General features: G+C 29.4%; 2 protein-coding genes across 2 annotated transcripts; one reads left to right on the top strand and one right to left on the bottom strand.

Moving 5' to 3' along the window:
- Positions 1–8985: 8985 nt before the first annotated feature.
- Positions 8986–10812, top strand: LOC107027844 (transcription factor MYB53). Its single transcript, XM_015228899.2, has 2 exons — positions 8986–9255; positions 10029–10812. Exons 1-2 carry the CDS (start codon positions 8990–8992, stop codon positions 10633–10635), a joined length of 873 nt encoding a protein of 290 aa, XP_015084385.1. The 5' UTR covers positions 8986–8989; the 3' UTR covers positions 10636–10812.
- Positions 10813–11261: 449 nt separating this feature from the next.
- LOC107026836 (inositol-tetrakisphosphate 1-kinase 1-like) lies at positions 11262–15563 on the bottom strand. The gene is made up of 2 exons (XM_027919354.1): positions 14159–15563; positions 11262–11566 (listed from the first exon to the last, which is right to left on the bottom strand). Exon 1 carries the CDS (start codon positions 15356–15358, stop codon positions 14261–14263), a length of 1098 nt encoding a protein of 365 aa, XP_027775155.1. The 5' UTR covers positions 15359–15563; the 3' UTR covers positions 11262–11566; positions 14159–14260.
- Between the last annotated feature and the right edge of the window lie 1467 nt (positions 15564–17030).

Genomic DNA, 17030 nt, shown 5'->3' with positions numbered 1-17030 from the left:
GAGTCCCGAGTCAGAATCGGGATCAAAAGCGGGATGTGGTTGAGAGTAAGGTCCCGGTTCAAGGTAGGGAGTCATGTCGGGTTTTGGGTCAAGGCTAGGAGTTGAGTATAAGGTCGGGATCGAGGTTAGGTCCTAGTTCTATGTGATAGTGCCAAGAGTCGAGTGTTGGGTCAGGATCAGGAGTTGGGTCTTTGACTAGAAGAGGTGGGTCCCAAGACGTCATAGGGAGTCATATCTCACTCTAGAAATTGTACTTTGAGTAGGGATTAGGTGTTTGATAAGGAGTACTCTATGTCTGGTCATTGGTTGAGGCATGGTCAGTTATGGGGTCACGAGTTATGGAAAGGCCAGGGTCAGGTTGAGGATCAAGATCTGAGTCAGCATGTGGGTTTGGGTCATGTCTTGGATCAATGTAGGGTGAGGTTTGTATCGAAACAGGGGTTCGGGTTCGATTTCTTTGTGTTTGTTTAAATTATATCTAATTACATTTGAGCCAACATTTTCTTCTTATTAACCCAAGATTAATTATTAAATAAAAAATTCAATTATTATTCAGAAAAATATTTTCCTTTCATACCAAACATACCCTAAATCTTTACCCAACTTCTCTCAAATTTAGATATAAATTCCCCAAGAAGGACCCAACATCACTTAATTGTCTAACATATATTCAACAAGAAAAAATAATGAGTATTTATTGCTGCAAGTGGTATAGTATTATATGTTGCTTACAAATTATAAATATATATAAATATAGTCATGAATATAAATTAATTATTGATTTGAACTTTACATATAAATCTGAAATGTACAGCTTCAAATTCAAGCTCAAATATGAGTGAAGAAAATTTCACCCACAACCATCTTACATGTTCACCAGGAGCAGAGCTAGCGCGGACCGTGCGTAAATTTCCAATCTGAATTATAATCAATTATTTATCAAAACACGCCTTAACGACTATTTACTTTTACTATATTAGGTGAGAAAACAGAGTCAAACAAGCAATTGAGGTAAGAAAGAAGAATAGTTTCCGACATATCCTACCTTCCTCCCTACCCTTCTATATAATAATAAAGATTAAGAATCATATTAATTATGCATTTCTATATTAAATTATAAATTAATCCCACCAATTAATATTGACTTGAGCTCATTTTTTTCTGTTTTTGTACAATGCCAATTAAAACAGAACTGATTAATTATATCCAGCTTCAATTACATTTACCAATTAACATAAATGGAATATCTGAAAACAAAAAAGAAAGTTGTACTTGTATATGTAAGTTTAATTTTGCATCATATTCGACTAGTTTATATCTAAACCAACCTGCTCATTTATAAACACGATTAGTGTGCTTATTTTTTTTTTTTACTCCTGAATGAAAATTCTGAATCCGTCATTATTTGAAAGATATTATATTTAACAAAAAAAATTCCACGAAAATTATAATTAAATGTGTTCGAATTTATTTGTCATGAGGCGGCTTGAATATTTTACGTGGAGTGCATGGATGCATGCATTTAGGAAATATTGTGGATGAGGGAACTATCTGAGATTTACCAAACAAGATTTTAAAAGTCAAAGTTTTCAAAATATTATAAATATATTCAAATCAGATAATCAACAATATAATTAACAAATTTATTGACTGATCATAATTCATATCTGTGAATTGTGGCAAACATCATGCATGACTTCTATTCGTTGATCTTTTAATTTCTGTGAGAATTTGAGTCAAAATTGTTAAGTTAATTTGTGGATAGAAATTCAACTTGCATACATAATAAAATAAAGAAATAAAATATCGAGGAATATTTTAATTAAAATTTGATATTAACATGTGTGGGGAAAATTTCATAAGATATCGATTATGTCATGTTTATTTGGACAACACCATTCAAACTTGTAATTTAGTTTTTATTTTGTTTACATATTTACCCACTTTAAATTACTTCGAATATACATGTTATGTCTAATGTTAATTTGGTGTATGGATTACTATTGATTGAAAAATAAAATGATTAAAATGCAATCTGTAGATTAATATCTAGTCATTATAATTAAATTAATTTAAATTTATTATATACGTAAATTATGGTGTAGTGGTGGACCTGATCCATTGTACCTTTGATCAAAGATTTGGAATTAGAACTCATGGTTATGAAAAAGTCGTTAAGAGTGTCACCCTCAAAATAAATTTTACAATACATACTCCGAATTTAATTAGATTTTTAATTCAAACACTAGACAGTGAATGAATAAAAAGTAAAATCAATCTAGCCTTATGAAAACTAGATCTTTTATCTCTCATCTCTCACATTTGTGACATCTCTTACAAATTTAATTTTTATTACTCCCTTCTTCCGAAATTATTTGTCATATTGTGCTTATCGAAAGTCAATTTGACTAATTTTCAAAGGTAAATTGGATCAATTAATTCGATATTTTAAACAAAAAAAATTAGATATTCTAAAACTATATGAAAAGTACTATAAATTATTATTTTTTGTATATTAATATGATGAAAAAATACATTTTAAAATGTTAGTCAAAATTTTTGTAGTTTGAATCTAAAAATAAAAATTGTAACAAATAATACCAGACGGACGAAGTAGTATAATTATTATTGTTAGACATTTATATATAAATCTAATTTCACAATTCGATGCAAACATCCAATATGGTTGGTAGGCCAAATTTTCGTCATTTGCCTTTTTAATTCACAGTTCTTCTGTACACTCTTTAATTAATAATTCCAACTTCCATCTGTAAATATTAACTAATCATATTTTTCCTTAATTTGTCATGAAAACTAGGCTTCTTAATTACATAACAATTAACATATACATACTCCCCTGCCTTATATTAGTTATCACATTTTCTTATCACCCGTCTTTTAAGAAAATATGAATATTAAGAAGTGTTTTTACTAATTTAGTAATTTATTCCTGAACTCTTTTTAATGTAACAAGTATTATTTTTTTCAAAAATGTTTAATTTTAAAGGCAAAAAAAATATTAATTTATTCAACTTTGATAGTGTAAATTGACAAATATGTTGGGATGAAGGAATTTATACAGTAATTTATAAAGCCTGCAATCTATGCACCGCTTAGCACCATTTCTCATCTATTATTTTAGCTAACGCGTGTGATCATAAATTTTAGATTAATTTAAAAAGATCAATTCTTAAATAACTGTTTGGACATGAAATTTAATCAGTTTTTATAAACTTGCTCAAACCAGTTGTTGAATTTTTGGGACTTTTTCTCATGAATCTTTAAATATTAATCAAGTAAGATACATACCCAAACACAATTTCAAATTGTAAAAATTGCAACTTCAAAAACTCTTTCTTCTATTTTTCATTTTCAACATCAAAATTCATGACCAAATCGAAGATTTTTATTTATTTATTTATTTTGCCTGTGATATCAATGGGACATAATGAACTGTTAGCTAAAGGATACAAAATACTATAGTAATTAATTGAACTATTAATATTGGATTAATTAATCAATCAGGATTTATTTTGAAAGATAAAGTAATACATCTTCCCCATTAATTGCTTTAAATGCACGTAAAAAGGGAGCTTTTAACAACTCCCATAAAGATGACCAATGAGCTGACAGATTTAACTAAAGTTAGTTGTAGCTTCCAACAAGTTGCACTAATTTTTTTATTTCTCTATGATTTAGCTTCTATAAACCGCTAAGGTTGTGTATTGGTCGGTTCGATTTGATTTTAAAGTTTATCGGATTGGCTTATTGGTTATCGATTTGTAGAAATGCTAAACCGTTATGGAACCATTAAGATATTGGCTTATCAGTTATTGGTTTATCGATTTTTTATCGTTATCGGTTCTGTTATCGGTTTAACCATTAAGATTTGACACAAAAAAAAACATTTAAAATCACTTAGAAACAAGGTGATAAACCAAATAAACCATGCACTTGAGTTCATAAGTTACATCTTGCTCAAAAGCAAACACTTTTACATTGTAGAATAATCAAGTGTTTGAGACAATAAAAAATAAAAGTAGGAAATTAAACTCCTAGTCGAGGACTTTATATACAAAATGGTATAAATATAATTATTTAATTTACTATTGGGTTATCGGTTAACCCATTAAGAAAAAACTTTAAACTGTTAAGAACCAATAACCCGATAACAAAAAAAGTTAAAACCGTTATCAAAATCACTAAACCAATAACCCATTACTATAAACCAATAACTTTTTTATCGGTTCGGCTTATCAATTTCGATTCGATTTCGAACAGCCCTACTGCTATGTGCTTAATTAATTGTCCAATTTATAATTAATTAAGATAGTTTATTAATTGTCCAATTTATAATTAATTAAGATAGTTTATTATTGTATACCTCTATTAATCATGAAATGAATGAATTAAAAATTTAAGCTTTTGATAAGAATATTTTTTTTCAAAGTAATCAATTGAGGTTTATAATTGGTAAAAAAAGTTATATTTTCTTAATTTGTCTAAATTGAGAAGTAAAACGGAACAAAAAAAAAAGAAAATGTGGACAAGTAATTAGGGATAAAATTACTCACTCTATCCTATTTTATGCGACATCAGTTGACTTGACATACTCTTTTAAAAATGATTTTTAGAAATTTATTATATAAATAATTTCTTAAATATTTATGTGAATATTTCCTCAAAGTTTGATCTTTTTAATAGTGTTTAATTATTTTTTTTGAAGACATTTATCAATTAGAAATAATTTTGTAAGCTACATATTATATTAATTGATTAATTTCTTAATGCATGTACTTTTGTTTAAAGTGACACTTATTCTAATTTCCCTCTCCTACGTATATGTCACAGACCAAATCAAGAAAATAGAATCCCAAAATAAATACTCAAAAACTTATAAAATATTGTACAAAGTTTCTTCCTATTTTTGAGACTATCCAATTGTTTTTTGGTCTCAAAATTTCCAAACAAGACATAATTATTCACCAATAATATATTTAGCACACAATAAGATCAACAAGACCCCAATTTCCCTCTCCTACATATTTATTATGTAAATTGTGCTTCATGCCTTATTTTATTTTATTTTTTTGTACGTTGCTAGATTATGTCTTGGATAGAACTTCTAATGTTCTAGATAAATTAGTTATAGTAGTATAACAATCATTAATTTACGAAGCGAGTATCATTTTATTTGCTCATTGTTTTAAAATATATATTTTTATTTTTACTTGTCACGGAAATATCGAATAGGAAAAAGTTGCTGTATTTCCTCTAGGCCGACAGACTCAAATTATTCATACACAAAAATGAAAAGGTCAAAGTCACAGTTCTTAATTATCTGAATATATTTGTAAAATATAATAAATTTGATTTAATTTAATTAATGTTACTAGCTACTCCACTAAACCTTATTGTAATTTTAATAATATTGCTTACTAAAATGTCAAAGATAGTAAATAAAACATAGGTCAATTTCTTTTAATTAGTAAGGGAAAAGTTTTATCCTCTTGTAATTAAATTAATAGTTAGGTAGTAAATTCCAACCAAAAACTTTGGATTCTTATGGTAATTTTTTAGATGCTATATTCCATGGCATAAAAATTTTCACACTTTGACGTATTTTTTATTTTACGCTTTTATTATACGGTTAGAATTGTATTAATTAATCAAATAAAAAAATGAGGGGATAATATGTCACTTTTCTTCCTAACATCCCATTGACTAACACCAAATATGATGCTAATTGTTTTATATTTTAATTTTCAAACCATTGATAATTTAACCCGTTGTTACCTTGCAATTCAATTTCTTTTTACTTTGTCCACTAAGAATGTGTGAGTCACTATTATATATTTTTTCCGTTTTAATTTAAGTTATGTCATATTATTAAAATTTCGAGAGTTAATTCAGATTTTTTTATATTAGAATTTTTATAATTATATTTTAAATTTTTAAGTTATTAATTATTATGATTTATGATTATTTTATATAATTTTTAAATATATAAATTCAATTTTAAAATAATTAAAGCTTCTATATCTGAATTTACAATAAATATTTGAAAATCTGAATCTCAAAATTTCAATTGTCACCTAAAAATCAGAAAAAAATTGTGATCTACGTAGGAAATTAATGTCTTTAAAGGCCCCACCTCTTCCATCAGCACAACACAGGGCAGAGAAAAATATTTTCACTATCCTTTCTTATACATTAGATTGTCAATTAATTTTATTAAAAAATTCACAAATTAATATACGCATATATTTATTTAACTTTTTAATATAAATATATGATTTACAAAAAAAATAGTAAATTTGTTCGAATAATTAATTCATGTACATATCTAACCTTTTTTTTGGTTCAAGTATCTGAAAATTCTTTTGGATAATGTGTTGTGCCATGGTGGTGAAGGTTGAATCCTAGATTACCTCTATTTGTTCTGATGACCGATATTATGTTATATTGTGTAACTATTTCATTCATAAATTTAAGATATTAATAGTAATTAAATTTTATTTATTTAATCATTATCTTCAATATAGATCAATCTCTAGCTAAATAAATATTCAGATATGTATTCGTCTCGAAAGAGCTATATTCTTTTGAAACCAAGTCATACTTAAAAGAAAAATATAGATCAGAATGGGAGAAAAAGATGAAATACTTAAACGATTAAAATCGATAAGTGCATAATTAAGGGGAAAAAATGAGTAAGTGTATAATTAAGAGATCAAGTTTGATAACATTTTGGATATTTAAAAAAGTAAATTCGATAAATTACATAATTAGAGAATTATTTTAGATTTTCTTTAATAGCTCAACGACTCTTTATGGCATCTCTCTTTATATAGTTAAAATCAAGGATTAATCATGACAGAGAATTCATATACCCGACTCAAATCAACTGATTAGTATAGACTATAGTTGTTATTAATTGTTGATATATAGATGACACTTACTCAACCATGATGTAATACTCATAAATTTTCATCTGGTATTATAGAGTTTTATTCTATTTTGTATATATTCCGGTTAAATACTGAATTATGATTGATTTGTAAATGGATTATTCAACAGCCACATTTTAGGATATAATTTAATTATACTTTATAACTGCCTAAGAGACCAAAAATATTTGAAAGAAAATAGTCAGAGCTATATTGAGGTAAGATATACAAAGTGACAAAATTGATGACAATTTTAATGATGCTTTTGAGAGGATTAAAATATTTAACTAGCAGAATCAAAGAATTAAAAGTAGCCTAGAGACCTAATCATTGACAGTATAATGTATGGTTCAAACAAATACAACTCTAATCATTTGAGAATTATAGTATTAATTATCCTTGAAATAGTTTATAGTTTTTGGATTAATTTCAACAATTTCATGTATTTAATAAATTGTTCAACTCGTACTTTACCTGCTTCCAATTCATTTTGAGTAATATATTGAACAGAAAAAAATGGACTATGAATTTATTCAACTAGTTGCATGACTTGCATTGGATACCATTTAAATCAGAGTCCGGAACCTATAGGGTATAAAACATTAACAAAAATTTCAAAATGATATATAAAATTTTATATTAACCAAAACGGCAAAATCGCTGGAACAACAGCGATTTCCTCCACCGAAAAAAGCAAAATCGCTGCGGTAGCAGCGATTTCCTGGAAAAAAAATCTTTTTTTAAAAAAAAATTACATTTTGCAAGATCGCTGCAACTGCAGCGGTTTTGCTTTTTCCGGTGGAGGAAATTGCTGTTGTTCTAGCGATTTTACCATTTTGGTTAATACAAAATTTTATATACCGTTTTAGAATTTTTGTTAATATTTTATATCCTTTAGACTCCGGACTCATTTAAATCATTTGATTGTATGATTTGTCATTTAAATGAACTGAGATTTAATTTTATTTGTAGCCGTCAAATTTATATCTAACGATTGAAGCATAAATCCCTTAACCTCAATTTGATTTCTTATATTGTAATTTTCTTTAAGCTCAATTTTTTGAAAAAGAAAATAAATAAAAGTATTGGCAGTGTAGTAATTTTTTGTTCTTTTACTAGTACGATTTAACTATTAATTATCTTTCAAAATAATCTTCGTTTTTTATATAAGTGTATACAAATTAAGGTTTAAGTTGAAGGCTAGTTAATTATAAGCGTCGTCTTACTTATTTTTTTGAGTTATTAGCAACTATTAGTCGTATAATATTATTTGTGGGTTTTTTATACTTCGACTATCATTTTATTCTGTTATGACTAATATTTAAGATGATTTGTCAGGTTATCAATAGTATATTTTCCATGAAATCCTTTTTTTTTTTTTTTGAGTTGGGATCTATCGAAAATAACTTTTTTATCAAGTAGGAATAGTATTTGCATGCACTTTATCTTTCTTTTATCCTATTCTGTGGAATTACATTAAATATGTCCGTTTTGCGAGGAAACTTCAAAGTAAAAGTAACATGAAATTATAAGTAAAATATTTAGATTTTATCGTTGAACTTATTATACTTTTGAAATTATTGGTTAAAAATTGAGTATTAACAATTAATTAGCCATTAAAAAAATATTATGCTGGGTTGAATCTGTTAATTACATGTTAAATCCACTCCTGCTAATAAGTTGGAGTGGAGTAAAACAAAATCAACCAAAAAGAACTAAAATCCAAAACAAATAATCTTGGTGGCTTACCAACATTTTTATTTTTATTTTTTAGAAATGTTGACAAAAAATCTCACTTCTTGTGAAATTGACACAAGCAATACATTACCTAATACTTAATTTAATTCAATTTGCTTAATAAGCTAAACAAGGTTTACTAGGCCACTTCTCTCTATAAATAATTTAATATTAAGAAAATAGTTGACTTCATGCTATACCAAATCTCACTTCCATGCAATTATATAAACCATCACATTTCTCCATTTTTTTTCTCAAAAATTAAAACTTTCCAATTTCCTTATTTTTTTTATTTTTGAAAAATGGGGAGATATCCATGTTGTAAAGTTGATGAAGATTTAAAGAAGGGGCCATGGACAAGTGAAGAAGATGAAAAATTAGTGGAATATATTAAAGAAAATGGACATGGAAATTGGCAATTAATACCTAAAAGAGCAGGATTAAATAGGTGTGGCAAAAGTTGTAGATTAAGGTGGACTAATTATTTAAGGCCTGATATTAAAAGAGGAGCTTTTTCAGAAGAAGAAGAAGAAATTATCATCAACCTTCATTCTCTTCTTGGAAACAAGTAGGATTACTCAATATTTTTCCTCTAATTTCTTGATATGGTTTATGTTTAGTTTTGATTCATTGTTTTTAAAAATATTTTGCAAAAAAAAAAAGAGTTTTAACTCTATACCAAAGATATTTATAGGTAAGTCGATCTCTATAGTGGGATTTTGAAATACTGAAAATGGGATAGGTTATCTGTTAAAGCTACTATAACAAGTAAAGATGACATGATGGTATGATGGTGTAAAAAGTATTTACACCACCAATGTGTGTTATATGTTAAAAGAATAGAAACTTTTACTCTGTATAGCCACTCATAAAATTTATAGTGAAAATATATCTATTTATTTACATTAATGTGTATACATATTTTATTACTTCCCCAACTTACCATAATTTTGAAATCCATTTCACTTTAAAGTTATCCTTTTATATTAATGAAATGATTTACTATAACACGTATATCTGAAGATTGTTTTAGACCACACATATCAAGTATTTATAAACATTATATCAAGTCAACCAATACCACATAAAATCTGAGAATAGAGTATTACATATTTTCTTATACAATTTGTCTTGTGATTGTTAATTATTTTGATCGAATAACAAGATGTATTAACTAAAAGTCTTAAAAATACTTAACTACTTAGTAAAAAATGAGGAGTACGGTTAAATAATAATACCTACTATGACATGTTGATATACAATAATAATATACAAATTTTTGTACTGTCGGTATATATAATTTATACATTATTCATTGACGTTATATTATATTTTTTGTAGGTGGTCAAAAATTGCATCTCATCTTCCGGGAAGAACTGATAACGAAATCAAGAATTTATGGAATACGTATCTCAAGAAAAAACTTCTCAAATCAGGAATTGATCCAGTAACACATCAACCAATAACTGATCCAAATTTACTTCTTAGCCTTTCTAATTTGATGAACCCTTTTGAATCTGCTCTTAGATTACAAGCTGAATTGACAGAAATAGCCAAAATGCATATTATTCAAAATATAATTCAAGTCCTAAATACCCCTCCTCCTACATCAATTCCATCTTTACAAGAAAATAATTACCCCATGCAACAATGTTACAATAATAATATTATTGCTCCATATGACCAAATTATTACTAATGAACCTTCTCCAATTTCAAATAATTTATCGGACAATAATATGATCGAAAATTCGAGTGCTTTTGAGAATAATATGATTAATAATGTTGATTATAATTCAGAATATTCATCACTTCCTTCACTAGTTCCAGTTACACCTGAGAATTCAGTACCATTTGATCAGCAGATTATTGATATGATTAATCCCACTTATTATGATGATTTTTGTGAATTGGAAAAAGTTCTGGATGATGAAGCAAATATTATTTGAAGATTTTATTTTTTGAATTAATTGTGATTGTGATGTTTTAGTGTAGATATATGTAGACATGTGATGCACCTCCAATTTTATGTTGATTTTTGTATATCTTTTTTATCTCTCAATGTAACCCTTCTCTTGTATACCATTTAACTCTTTTGTTTAGATATTAAAATGCTCGAAGACATAGATGCATCGACTTCATATAGGTATGAGCTAAAAAAGTGGTATCGACATGTATGTTTATTGAAATTCCAATTTAAATTTAAGGAAAACACGACTTTAATTTAAACATGTCGTAACATTTGCATGAATTGACCTGTGGGAATATTTGGTTAAATCCAGAAACAAAGCCCAAAAATCAAGTATCACATAGTCTAGTTTCAATTTTTTGGATCAGGAATGGTGAAAGCCCGTTCAATTAAGTTTTTTCGATTTTATTCGCAAGGCATAAGTTTAGAAACTGATGAAAATCTCATAAGAATAAATTACGTTTCTTAAGACATAACTTTTAATTCATTTCCTAGCAAATCCTGTCTCTCTACTTCACTTAAAACTTCTGAAAAACTAAAATTATATCTTTGATCTATCGACACAAAATACCAGATGACAGATCAGCCGATGAAGTCGAAACAAGATACTCAAATCCAACAGAAACACAAACAAAATCTGTAAACCAGTACAATATAAGTTGACACAAATGTTCAATTTTGTTCGCTTTCATTCTACAACACAAGCTTTTACATGGTGCAAGATCATGAAACTGCAGAGACGCATGCTATGTATGAGGAGATGTGACGATGCACTAGAACGAGAGAAGGAACTGACATCTCATACTTATACCTGATTAGTTGCTGCCAATTTGTTCCATGTAACTCATGTGAGTTGCGTGCTATCATCCTTGTGAGCTGACGTCGAGCAACCAAGGTTTACCAATCCAAACCTGGAGCAGTTATGTAACTAAACATGAAAATACAATGATAAATGAAAAAAATGCATACAATCCTACATCAAACTGCTAGCATTTATAGTATATCCAGCAAAGAACGGAACACAGAATAGTAAGATCAAAGAACTACCATGAATTTCTCATGCCAAATCACACATATCACGTCTACGATTAACACTTCAAAATAAAACAAGTCAGCAGGAGAGTACATGCAATTTTAAGAAACAAGACAAGGCTTTCAGTCTAATAACCAAAAACAAGGCTCTTACATGAAAGGAAAAATATCAATGCAAGTAAGATGTAAGATAACGATGATCTGGAAAGGTCCCCGTATAACCGATTTCTTTACAGAACATTCATTATTTGTAAGTGGTAACTCTTGTCTAAAACACTAACTTGATACATAATTTAGCAACCACAATTGCTATGCCTCAACCCCAAGTTAGTTGGGGTCAAATGTATGAATCCATTTAGACATGTCTCAATCCAGTATTTAAAAATTCTCTTACACCTGAAGTTGTCTACATTCATTAGTAGCTTGAACATCTCTACAAGACTAAAAGATTCATTCCATACATTCTTTTAGAACGAATTACAATAAGAGTAATTCATTATGAACATTCTTCATCTCACATCAGGTGTCTGCTTCAACCCACAAGGAAAATGCTAACACCTCACACTACGGCAAATGCATCGCCACAAGTTTAACAATCATTATTTTCTCGATATGTATGTGCACAACTACAAATACTATTGAATAAGAGCTAAATCTATGCCTGTGGATGCAGGAAACTTGCGAAAGATACAACACAAATGCCTGAATGATTCAAAAACTGTCACTCTGGAAAATTAGTCATAATTCTGTTTTTTAAGTCTCACTAGCAATCTAGATTACCTTTCAATGGAAGAGAGCAGCTCCTACTTAAGAGAGTCTAAATCTTTATTCTAATAGCCTGAAAGTGGGACCAATCCTAGGACTTCCTAACTTCCTCTATTCCATTTCTCCAAGTCTTAACTTGGATGTAAAGAAGGGAAGCTCGATGGCATTGGAGTGCACAAAAGAACATTTCTAAATTTGGACCTAAGGTAATGTGCAAGAATGACTAAACCTTCATCCAACTACGTAATTAGTATCACCTAGTATGAACCTTTTTTTTTTCCGTCATGCCCTATTCTTTGTTAATTCTTTATGGATTTCAAGAGATCGTTTATCTTTTGGAACATCTCCTTCCATGTAATTTTAGTTGTGTCTCAACCACTTTTAACACCTACAATCACCATGGTTTTACACCTATAGACCGGTGCCTAGGGAGGGCAATGTAGGTCATGAACAAACCGCCTCAAAAGACGGTCTCTCCATTTTATCTTCTATATGTGTTGCTTGCACTTATTGTTAAATGTAACATTTCTGATCGTGTTTACATGCACAAATAATAGTAACATCCACATTTCTATGGCACTCGCCTTGTAGATATGTTGGAGATTAGAAGCTCAATATTCATTATCATATAACCTAGCCAGTCTTACAACCATGCAGCACAAGAATCAACTCAATGCAAAACTAAAAACCTAATATTAATCAATCTTCAAGAAACGTGCCAACTAACACAATTAATTGAGTCTATGCCAAAGGGTTTCCTGACCACAAACACGTCGACAGCAAATTCTTAGGGGAAAGGCCAATACTAACAGTTTTCTTCCGATGTGTCCCAGTCATATTACTTAAATAGCAAAAGTCCACGAACAACTCTAAAGCAGCAACAGAATTCAGCATTCACTCTCAAGAGTCAAATGGAAAAGAGAAAACTACCCTAAAAATACAGAGATACTACATTAGTGCATGCTGAGCCTTACCTACTGACGAATCTAACTCTAAGATTTAATGTTATACCCACATTATGTGAAAATGAAACATGCAACAAGGGTTTAACTTGTGGCTCATGATGAACTAAATTTGCATCTGACAAGACTAAAAAGCATAAAATACAATCAGCTGATTTTTCCAACATTAATAAAATACCTTATCAAAGAAAAGATACTGATATTCAACATAAATTAGTCTTAAGCTACCAAATAAGGGTTTGAACTGTGGTGAACATAAAAAATGTAGTTCAGAAAAGGAATATTCATCTACAAACACTTCCAGAATAACTTCTACGCGAGAGACAATCAAGAATATGTCATGCAGATGCCATAGAAATTAATCTCTTAGGAATTTGATCCCTCTTGCATGAATAAATTACATAAGCAGTAAGTGACATCATTCGAAATGCAAAATTCATGTGCAATAAGACCACCCTGTAAAGCAGCATGATGTGGAAAATATTTTAAAGAACAGTCATTGAGAGAAACAGCAATATTCAATTATCAAAGTTGTCAAAGGCACAAATTAAGATATTTTCAGCCAGGAATTACAATTGCCTTGAAGGAAAAACTTGGTTTTCCTTATAAAGAGTATCTGAAAAGGTACCTATCTCACTGCAAAGATAGAATGTACAAGTTGAACAAAGATTACCATCTAATGTTTTCAGACGACATGATCACAAGCAAAGGACCTACTTATTAACTGATGTACCAACTCCCTACCTAAAATAAGTCCCTGCAGCTTGCTCGAACTTCAGCAAATTTTGCAGAGCAACCTGTTGCTTCCCACAACCAAATACCAGATTGAGTTATGCACTTAACATTTCACACCTGAATAGGGTTCTCATTTTCTTCTATCTTAAGCGGTGAAACAGGCAATGTTCCTTCATCCTCGCCACACCCGCTATTCCCAACCAAAACCCTAACTTCCTTTTCACAGTGAACATTCTTTAAACTCCCCAAGCTCTTATCATTCTGATTCAAAACATCCCAGAAAAAGTCTGTTAACACTCTCTCATAATTCGGCATCTTTGCGTACCCAGGGAAATAGTTAATGTCAATGATCAGATACCTATTTCCAACTCTATTATCCCTAATCACATCAAAATTAAAAAGATGCAATTTTGTCACCCGTCTAAGTCCCCTAGCTATATCAGTAAGAAAACTCAAAGGGGGGAATTCAGCATTTTCCAAATTCATCAACTTATAGTATTTATCATCATTCTTTTCAAAATTATTCAAATTCGAAACCTGAGAAAATGGCAAGTAACTCTCTACTCTCCCTAAACCATCCTCCTTTACATCTGGTAAAGACTTCCTTTTGACACACTTGACATAATCACCAACCACAAACACCTTAAAAATCACTGCCCCATGATTCACAAACTCCTGTAACACAATAGGCGGTTTCAATTTTCTCAACCCATCCTTGTTGAAAACAAGCAACATTTTGTGCGACTTTGCACTTCCATCAGCCACCAATGGCTTCGCAATCACCGGGAATTCCAAACCTTCATGTTCAAGGTTTATAGCCGACACCATTTTTGCATCATAGATTACAGTTTGCTTCGGAATCCCAAACGAAGCATTTTCACAGTCGATTTCAACCTCCCCCACCGCCTGAAGCATCGAAATCCTGTTATGCAACCGCTCAATCGCTTCGGGGGAATCAATAATAAGCGCCTGAGGAAATTCAGATCCGTACTCTTTCAGCTGACGCTTCCAATCATCACCGTCCATTTTATGTAGCACACAATCAAACGGTCCTTGATCAATCAAGCGCTTTTCCGTATCGATCTTAATGAGATCAATCCCTCGTTCTTTAGCAAGGTTCACAAGGGAAAGTTGAATGAAACTCGCTTGTTTCTTCGGAGCTAACGCGTATCCAACACTGTATCTCCTCATCGGCTCCGCCATTTTCATACACAAATAACCCGACCCGGCGATAAAAACGAAGCAATTCAGATAAAGTTTTCAACACAATTGAATTCGGGAACAAAGGAACCACATTTTTTGTGAATTTGGGATTGAATTTGGGGAAAAGGGTTAGGGTTTTGGTGAATTTGGAGGGATTTGATTCTAAAAACTTTAATACTGTGTGTGTTTATCAGTAAAGGGAAGAAGAAGGAAGTGAAATTGAGAGATTGGGGATATATATATATATAAAAAAAAAATGTGGGTGAGGGGGATTTAGGGTTTGATAAAATGACAGGCGTTGATATTGTGGTAGACACGTGGCGAATTTTATAAGAACATGTTTTATTTCGCCGCATCAGAGCGGTGAGCCGGTGACGGTGACAAAGGACAACTGTAATGGTGTCAAAATAATGACGTCAATATTAAATTAACCATTTTTAATTTTGGAGCTTTGTTTTTTTCCTATATAAAGAAAATAGAACATTAAGCCATTTTTGTTTATTGGTAAAGTCGGATTAAAATAAGGGCAAATGACGTAAATATCATACTTTTATGGTTAATTGACCATTAGTCCCTTGTAAGTTTTTAATGATTAAAATTTTTTAAAAATATATAAAAATACGGATATATAATAGGGCTGATACAATAAAAAGGTGGCGGATACATTATATATTTTTTGTTACATTTTTGTATCCGTCTCATTTTTTGTCATTTTTATATCTGCCTCATTTCTACATTTTTGTATCCGTCTTTTTTTTATCACATTTTTATATCTGCCTCATTTTTTGTCACATTTTTATATCCGCCTCATCTTTATATTTTTGCATTCGTCTCATTTTTAATCACATTTTTATATCCGCTTCATTTTTTGTCATTTTTTTATATCCGCCTTATTTTTTGTCACATTTTTATATCCGCCTCATTAGACTTAAAAATGAGAAATTTTAGGTATTTTTAAAACTAATAGGGGATAAAAATAATAAGTGAACTTAAAGGACGGATTTTTGTCATTTTTCCTTTGAAATAATTATCTATAATAATTTTAAAGGAAATGAGTTTTGATACAGCTATTTTTGATAAATATAAACTAATTTTGGTATATAAATGTAGAAAATTTTCTCTTTGTTTTGATTTGTTCTTTAACTTCGACTTAATTCATCATATTAATTAAAAATGATTTTTTATCTAGTTTGCACTATTTACCTTGATTTTGAGTGCTTTAATTTATTAAAAAAATTTCACTTTAAAAATAAAGTGTTTTCATCAACGATAATTTCATTTTAAAATAATAGGTAAGATTCTTATCACTGTCTTCGTTCATGAATGACTAGATACATGTATATATTGTGAATGGTTATTATATAAATTTGAAATATGAATTTAAACATAGAATTTATAAATTAAAAAATACCATGAAAATTTGTAATTTAAATATTCTATAATCAAATTGATTAAAATGTTAGAAAATCATGGTAAAAACACTAATTTGACTTTCGAATAATTTGCTACAACATTACAAATAGACGTGTTTTAATTAATTTGTATTCCTCAATACAATGTCATTCTTAATTATTTACTAAACATGACTGAATTTATCCTTTAATCATTTGCATTAGTTATACAAATATTCTGATTTTATATATATCCAATCAGAGTTAGATTCTTTTAGGATAGAGAA

This window comes from Solanum pennellii, chromosome 8 (genome assembly GCF_001406875.1).
Source record: "Solanum pennellii chromosome 8, SPENNV200".
Classification (NCBI taxonomy): domain Eukaryota; kingdom Viridiplantae; phylum Streptophyta; class Magnoliopsida; order Solanales; family Solanaceae; genus Solanum; species Solanum pennellii.
This window is presented reverse-complemented; position numbering and strand designations above follow the sequence as displayed.

Coding starts and splice junctions, on each gene's coding strand:
- LOC107026836 (XM_027919354.1), bottom strand. CDS start 15,358: ATGAAAATGGCGGAGCCGATGAGGAGATACAGTGTTGGATACGCGTTA.
- LOC107027844 (XM_015228899.2), top strand. CDS start 8,990: ATGGGGAGATATCCATGTTGTAAAGTTGATGAAGATTTAAAGAAGGGG. Junction 9,256..10,028: donor CATTCTCTTCTTGGAAACAA/GTAGGATTACTC, acceptor TATTTTTTGTAG/GTGGTCAAAAATTGCATCTC.